Source organism: Morone saxatilis, unplaced genomic scaffold (genome assembly GCF_004916995.1).
Source record: "Morone saxatilis isolate NCDOM2014 unplaced genomic scaffold, NCSU_SB_2.0 Contig19, whole genome shotgun sequence".
In the NCBI taxonomy this organism is placed as follows: domain Eukaryota; kingdom Metazoa; phylum Chordata; class Actinopteri; family Moronidae; genus Morone; species Morone saxatilis.
The window spans coordinates 17,860,453-17,869,177 of record NW_023339751.1 but is presented as its reverse complement, the minus strand read 5'-3'; the positions used below and the strand labels follow the sequence as shown (position 1 = coordinate 17,869,177).

Here is an 8,725-nt window from a genome sequence, read left to right as displayed (position 1 = left end):
CAAGTGTAACTAATAACAGGAACGATGGCTCTGTTTTACTATGTGTCACAGTAAGTCATGCTCGTGAGCCAGCATAAGACGGACTTGGAGCCTAGAACTGGTACACCTAAATGGAATCCAGCCATTATTCATGTTATTAATTACATGTTTTCCTCCCAGGACATGTGAACATATGTACCATTAAAAAAAAGCTTATTAGTGACGTAAAAACACACTCAAAGCGATGTACTCAAGTACAGTAATGAAAGCACAAGTCATTTATTTCAGTTTGGTTTGTGTGTGAGAGTACATGTGTTTTCTGTATAGTTTCGGTGGTAGAGTCACAGCTTAGCAAAAAACTATAACTTCCTTGACTTGACTTTATGTATTTTTTGTGCTTCTGCATTTGTAGCATTGAAAGGTTCAAGTATGTTGGGTTTTGTGTGTGTGTGTCCTACAGGAGTTTGTGATGATTGTAGTGTTTGGTCTGGAGTACATCATCAGGATATGGAGCGCTGGATGCTGCTGCCGCTACCGAGGCTGGCAGGGACGCCTCCGCTTCGCCAGGAAGCCGTTCTGTGTCATTGGTAGGTGTGTGTGTGTGTGTCACTCCATCTGACAAAACTAATGAAGCCTGGCTTTACTTAAAAGATGTCTCTCTATGCCAGTCATCATCACATCACACTTTTTGACCGGATTTAACTGGATGTCTGGGCAAAAAACAAATAAATAAAATACTAATGGTGTTGCTATGTAACAATATACTTTATCAGTGAAACCATTCAAAATTCCAAATACATTTATGGCATCTGTTTACTCTTACCTCAGGCTTAATATTTCCCAGGTGATTTGCATTCAAGAAAACTACAGATTTTCTTGCAGCAGTATTGACAGTAACATGTATTTCTGTTTGATATTCACAATATCATCCTGTTATAACCTTAGTCAGTAATTTTAAGAGATTGTCCCCAGGTATTGATTGATTCCAATGTGGAAGTGCTGTTTTTAAAGTGTCCCCTGAATACATTCAGAAGATAGTGGTTCTCTATCCTGCTTAGGTTGCTCCAGCAGGGAGGAAGTCAGTCTGCTGGGAAATACAAGAGAAGAAAAAGTGGGTTATTTTAGGGTTGTAGACAGGATGACAGAAGAAGACTAATAGAGATAGAGAAGGAACAAACAGCTTGTAGTGAATCAATAGTTGTTTTAAAGGTGATGAATGGACGGGTGGATAGATCTAAAAAGTAGGTGAGTCAACCGCAGTTCCTGTTGCTAATATTGCGGAACCTGTGACCTTTAATTTTAACCCTTACTCCCCAGACATCATTGTACTCATCGCCTCTGTTGCCGTGGTGTCCGCCGGTAGCCAGGGTAACATCTTTGCCACCTCTGCGCTACGTAGCCTTCGTTTCCTTCAGATCCTGCGCATGGTGCGCATGGACCGCAGGGGAGGGACCTGGAAGCTGCTGGGATCTGTAGTTTATGCACATAGTAAGGTAGGACATGTTTCGAACAGTTTCTCCTCTTCTGAACTTAATTTATGTTTCAGATACTTCAGATACAGTGCAAGCGCCATTGTTTTACCTTTTTTTTATCTACATTATCTTAGTTGTGCTTTTTGCCCATTCAGTCATGATGGATATTGCTTTTCATTCTGCCAGTTATTCTCCTGTGTATTCCAGACTACTGTTGCACAAGGAGCTGTACTAATAATAATATCAAACTTTATTTATGTACTGTAGCACTTTTCTAAAACAGACAGACAATTTAAAAGGGTTTGGAAAGGAAAAACTGACTGTGTTTAAGACAGCACATTTGTGAATTGGGAGTAAGTTTAGTTACAATAGAGTAACAGTTGAGATTGTTATCTTAACTGTTACTCTAATGTCATGGTGAATGTCCCTTTGAGCTGTGGAGTACAGTATAAAGCTTAATGTTTTGTTTTTTCATCTGTGTCTGTTGTAGGAGCTGGTGACTGCCTGGTATATTGGGTTCCTGGTGCTCATCTTCTCCTCCTTCTTGGTCTATCTGGTGGAAAAAGAATTCAACAAGGAGTTCGCCACCTATGCCGACGCTCTGTGGTGGGGCACGGTGAGCACACATTCATACACTTGAGCATACTTTAGGCCTTTTTTAAACACCAAATAAATAAAAATCATACTTTGCTAGTGTTTTGAAAGTCAGACTTTTTTGTGGTATGATTTAATGTCAACAAGTCTGATATTTTTTAGGACTTCATCATTTGTTTAATTAAGTGCCACTTTAATCCAAATCAAAGGCAGCAACAAAACTGCAGTCATCCTGTTTTTAACTGTGATATATTTCTTTTTCCAGTTTATTTGTGACCTTAATGACACCTGCAATACAAAAACCAACACAAAGGCCTTTAAAGTCACAGTTGGCTGGCTGTACTGCACTGTTTCCTCCTACATCTAAAACCCATTATTCCTTGAGAACGTGGAAACAGACAACACACGAACAAGAAATGGCCCGATCAATAAATTCAATTTTCTCCTGCTGCCAGGTGAGACTGGCCTGTTAGGCTTTTGGGAATGACGCTCGGACACACTGCATTACATTCTGTGGCCTTGGAGCGTCTTTCTGGTAGATACTAAAAGCTGTTATGTAATTTCTGTGAAAAGGTGAAGTTTAGTTAGCCACGTAAGCTTTTAAGATGTATGAGTCAGTGAGCCGTCACCATTGAGAGTCCAGCATCCATTTAAATCTGCATTAGTCACAATTTTCTATGTGCTTATTCAGTCTTTTATTCAGTGTGTTTACTTATTTGAAAAACATATAAACCGTCTTTAGACATCAGTCTGTTTAATGGCACACACTCAACCATTGAACAGATGTTGGAGTTCTATTCATGTATTTAAATTGTGATTGCCATCATCTCATGCTTTTAAGACTCATTAAATCTATTAACAGAGGTAAAAGCTGATTTCATCATGACCATGGCATTCACAAGGTGACCAGGCTACAGTTATCCCGCTTTCTGTTTTGCTACTGTGAAGTTGGAAAGTAATCAAAGTTAACACTAATTAATAAGAAATGCTAGACTTTACAATATTAGCACTATCCTCTCTTATTACCTTGCAATTTCTTCCTTCTGACCACTAAAGGCAAGCAGTTTGTGAAACAAACATGTTGGACATGGACAGCTGTGAGACATTCAACCAGCTTGTGTACAAGATTTGCTCACAAAAACCCACCGAAGCTTTGCATGAAATTAAATTTAGAAAGTAAGACCAAGGAGCAGTCAGTTAGTGTACAAAAGTAAACCTGTTTTATGTGTATGTTAAGAATAAAAAGTTATATTTATGTTGATGTATCAGTACTATATGTAGGATCTAACCCATATATTTCTGGACTGTGTCTAAAATCACTTTCTATTTACTACATAGCACTATTTTTTCCTGTCAACCATTTTTTTTTTAGTGTCTGACTGCAATGCGCCATATTTCATTGATGACAAAAATGACAATCATCCAAGACTACAGCAGTCAGTGTCCACAACTTTACTGTGGATGAGTCAGTGAGAGACAGATTTCAGACCAAGCCCTAGTTACCTGAGTATTGACCTCTGACCCTTCAGATCACTCTTACAACCATCGGCTACGGTGACAAGACCCCGCAGACGTGGACTGGACGGTTATTATCAGCTGGTTTTGCTCTGCTGGGGATCTCCTTCTTCGCCCTGCCAGCTGTGAGTCAGACAAATGATTAAAACACCAAGATTATCATTTTTATGTCCTCACAGCTCCATTAGGTTAATACTAACAGCAGCAGGGACCAAGTTTTTTTTTAAAACTCAGTGTTTGCATGTGTGTTTGTGTGTGTTTCTGCGTGTAGGGCATCCTAGGGTCAGGTTTTGCCCTGAAAGTGCAAGAGCAGCATCGACAGAAGCACTTTGAAAAGAGGAGGAACCCAGCTGCCAGCCTCATCCAGGTAGACACACACAGGGAACAAACACACTTGACTGGATTTTTTTGGGCAGTTCAGGATCAGTGTGAATACAGAGAACTTTCTCTCCTTTTATGTGCAGCTTTTCATGTATGTGCTTCATGTCTGTTTTGAGCATCTCTAAGCCTCTCACAGTGTGTCTCTGTAACTGAATAAAAGCAGTGTGTTTGTCCACTCTTTTCACCCCTTTAATGATTGTGTTGGGAATATGTTGAAGTGTGTATGAGTGGTTTCACCATCTCTCCTCCTATCAGAGTGAAGGTGTTTCATTAAGTATTTATGAGTGTGTGTGTGTGTGTTTTGCCCGTCTCTGGGCTGTCAGGATGTGTAGCTCATGATGACTAACGGTGTGTGAGGCGTGCTGTCGTCTCTCAGGTCCAACAGCAACACACACTGCTGGGATTTATGAGCCGTTTCCATGGCGATCATTCCCTGGGCGGACGCTCCTCCAAATCGTCACTCATTGTAATAGACAAGACCAGCTGCATTACTTTATAATGAACAATAAATATATCCTGTAGAGTGTGTGTGTGTGTAGCCAAAAGTGTGCTATTGTCTGTGTGTTATGTTTCTCTATGTTTGCATGTGTGTGTGTCCTGAGAGTGCTGTGTTTGCTATGTGTGTGTGTGTGTTCTGTCTGTCTACCTTCTCTACCTTGACCTACTTTTTGAATTTTTCCATTAAATAAAGCACCTGCTATTGTATTATTTTTTGTCCTTCAGAAAAATCATTGCTTTAGATTTGGTAATAATTTATATCAGTTAAGATAATATAATACTTTCAAAATATGGGGATATTGTATTACCTGGTGTACCAGCTGATATATACAGCTATAGCTAGGATTTCTGGGGGCAAACACAAGCAGTCAATCAGAAGTCCAAAACTTGAACACAGTTTTCAAAACTACACATTTGGAAGTGGAAATAACCCTGTAAATTGTTGCCCAAACTGTCTGTTGTAAACATATTACATTTGTGTCTTAAAGTCTATGTCTCAGCAGGCTGGAAAGGCCTGTCCCTCTTCAAACACAGCTACAAATATTGACAAGAATTGCTGCGTTTTTGCCATAATCCATTGCGGCAATTGTTTAATACACAACAATTGTGATTCTTGTCAACTTTTAAAGCAAATAACTATTACATGGTTGTGTAAACATATCACTGGAACTACACTAATAGAAAAGCCACCACAGGTTGTAAAATAGTAAAAGCCATAGACGTCACTGTTTGTCTTAACACCCTGCATACACTTTTGATCGCAGGGTGTTACAGTAAATGGAAATTATATGGCTATACATACAATTTTGCATTATTACACTTGCCACAATTGCTTAGATACTTTGTCATCTGTTTGATATCAACTGCTAGTGTTAACTTAGAAAGTATTTACATGTCAAAGCTTCTTTGTCCTCACTCAACTTTACCTACAAAACTTGACTTAGTGATGGACATGTTTGTGTTATAATACAGTGGTTTATTATATTATATATTAGGACAGGTATGGGTGCATTCACCTTTGTTTCACTTCCAAATATGTGGTTTATTTGACATGGGTAATGTTGGGATTTATTTAAAACCAGTCTTATTGCCTCACCTTAATGTCAGTACGTTCCCAGATCTCAGTATGAAATTAATGATATATTTTCATACGTATTTGTGTGAATAATTGATTCAACCTAAACAAAGCTTGACAAAGACCAGTGTCCAATTGATCTTAAATAACCCACTAAGGTAGCAATTAATTCCATGTGTTGATCTTTTTTCTGTTTTATTGGCTGTATGTCAAGCACCTGGTCATTGTCTGTTGTCTGCCAAGCTCATAACATTTTCCTCAACAGGTAAAAGGAAACTTGGAAGCAGCTTTGATGTGTTAAATATGTGGATGACATTACTATTCTGTCCGTCACTTCACTCCCCCATCTTACACAGCTCTCCCTGCTTTAAACCACTGTGTGTATGTGTCTGTATGCTGGGCAGGATATTACCACAAGCCTCTGCAGCTGGTCAGTTCTAAATTTCACCTGCTGCAATAACTATTTCGCCTTCCAACTGTATTTTTAGAACAAGATTGAATCTCCAAATGACTTTAAAGTGGTCTCTAGAGTAGCATAACAAGCAACAGCCAAAATTGACCAGCATTTGGCAGGTGGCTGGTGTTAATTTCCCACCCTGTCTGTGTAAAGTGTTTATACAAAGACTCTCCAGTCGTGTCACAAATCTTGTAACCCCACCTGGCACCATTGAGGAGGTTCATTCGGCTGTAAGTAAATAATGGTTTAAGAAAACAACCTGTTAAAATGATCGTGGTCGATGTAGGTAATTTCTGCAGATTGACTGGTACATTATTTTCCAAGTGAGGGTTACTGTTGAGCCAAAATGATACATTCTGCATCTGTGTGGCAATGAGGGTGTGACATGTGGTACCAGTACCATTGAACGGCACCCAACCGATATATCCAGCCATTTACTTATCTTTATTCAGAGTGAAAACATGAGTTACATCTTGCACTCAGTTAAACCTCAAATACCGTTGACTACTTCTCTGGATCAGCAAGTCTGTTTAGCAAAGCAGACAAACATGACCACAGCTATTGTTGAACTAGCCAAGTCAAGTCATTGGACATTTGACTGGATTTGATTGGTTTTAAAATGTCTATTTAGTCCAAATAGCTCTTAAAGTCAAAGTATGTTACTTACCATTCAACCTACCAAGATACTGCTTGGTTAATGTTGGGAAGGATGGTGGTCATGGTTAGAAGAAACCTACACTGACTTTGCTTATGAGATTGAATTTGAAATGATGGGTTCCCATTGCATTATGTGAGATTAACAAAAGTCTTTATGTAGAAACACACACACTCCTCTCTTCGTAGCCCTGAGAACCTCCAATATGGCCGCCAGCTGGTTACATCCCCCCAAACGCCCTGTGTATGTTACATGTTCACATATATCTCAGTCACCATATGTGTGCCATTGCCCTTCTGTGTCATGTTTGTGTGTTTAGGTGTGTGTGTACATGTGTGAATGTGCGTGTCCTATCCATCTCTGCTCCCTCCCCCACCTAGGCGGCTTGGCGTCTGTACTCCACCGACGGTGCTCGTCCCTACCTCAGAGCCACCTGGCACCACTACCAAAGTGCCCTCCCCCCCCTCAGGCATGTATCCCCACCTCCACCAGCACCTCCACCAGCACCTCCACCAGCACGACCATCACCGCCCCACCTCCCTTCGACAACCCCCAACCAGAATGCAAAAACATTACCCAAAAAACTAATCAGCCTTTTCTTTTTTTCCCTCCTCACCTTCCTTCTCTCACCTCCTACCCAACTTATATGTTCATCCCTCGCCCCTCCCTCATTTTACCCTGTTAATTATTTCATTTATCAATATTTTATTTATCCTGTCGACTCTGCACGTAGTGTGTCTGGCGTAGTTATGCTGCTGATGAGAACTCGGTTTCCATTGCTACCTGGAAGCCTCATTTGAAGGCGTTGCATACCTGCAGCCCCGCCAAGTAGGTAACAACTTACAGACTTACAAACATGGCCGCTGCTGCTCCGCCCGTTCTCCTCATCTCTTTCTCCTCAACTAGTGTCTGCTCGTCCCCATTGGTGTAGCAGCAACTTTTTTTTCCCACTCTGTGACTCACTGTTATGCAGCATTGCAACCATTCTTTCAGAAGCTTAACTGTATTACCTTTTTTTCTACCAATCAGGGATGGTTTGCTTAGCACGCATGATCTTCACTACTTCAGACAGTTAAATGCCTTGCTGAATTGCACATTGGAATATTGTTTACTGTTGAAAAGGGTTCTTAGGAACAGAAATGTGCAGGGCCAATTCAACATTAACAAAATAAAGTGGCCAATTTTCATTATTTTGACAATATAGCATTGTAAAAAATAAGAAAAGTGAATATTTGACACTTATATGGCATGATATTAAAGGGATAGTTTTTTTTTTTAAGTGGGATTGTATGAGGTACTCCATATTCAGTGTATCACATCCAGTAAACTGAACAGGGGGAAAACCAAGCAATGCACTGCTGAATACAGGGTCAGCAGAAAAACGTATTTTAGTCACAAACCTCTCACCTTAAGTTTAAGTGTACACTATATTAGGAACATTTACACCACTTCACTTTGCAGTCAGACAGCCCTTTCCTTTGGCACTACATTTCCTCAGCCTGTTTAGTATCCATCTGCACAAGCTCTTCTTCTGTATACTCAGAAGACTATCATAAAGTATCCTCTTGCCTCGAAGGTGAACGGTATTTCATCACAGATTTTTACTCGCTCAGTTGACTTGTTTTCTGTTCCATAAACCACTGTAACTCTGGTCTAAGGAGCTGATATGCGAGGTGATACACTGTGCACAGCACAGTTCGGCAAAGGAATAAGGAATTTATTGATGGAGGCAATGTAGTGCCAAAGGAGGGGACTCTGCTTACAGGTCTTTCCATAATATAATGATATGCTCTTGCTTCTCCAAACTGGGGGCACACTGACCTCCATCTACTGCACTACTACTAGTACTACTACTAATACTACCACTACTACTACTACTACCTCATTTAAATGTAAGTAAGGCCTGTCTTTTTAGTCACAAACATTGCTCCTGTCCTAAAATTTTAGTCTAGCAACAGTTTTGACCCTGGTCTTTATTTATTATTATTATTATTATTATTGCCTAAATACACACACTTTCTGACTCTCCTCACAGAGATTTTCTAGAGCTTATAATGCTCTCACATCAAAGGCTTGACTGGCAAAGTCACTCCATGATG

The 8,725-nt window shown here is 40.0% G+C and overlaps 1 protein-coding gene across 1 annotated transcript in view; it reads left to right on the top strand.

The window, feature by feature from the left end:
* Positions 1–8,725, top strand: part of kcnq5a (potassium voltage-gated channel, KQT-like subfamily, member 5a) — a 97,425-nt gene that overhangs the window by 66,957 nt on the left and 21,743 nt on the right. The window contains exons 3-8 of the mRNA XM_035663403.1: positions 440–566; positions 1,297–1,472; positions 1,942–2,067; positions 3,575–3,685; positions 3,832–3,927; positions 7,360–7,454. Of these exons, the coding sequence (XP_035519296.1) occupies positions 440–566; positions 1,297–1,472; positions 1,942–2,067; positions 3,575–3,685; positions 3,832–3,927; positions 7,360–7,454 (731 nt within the window). The remainder of the gene's footprint in view (positions 1–439; positions 567–1,296; positions 1,473–1,941; positions 2,068–3,574; positions 3,686–3,831; positions 3,928–7,359; positions 7,455–8,725) is intronic.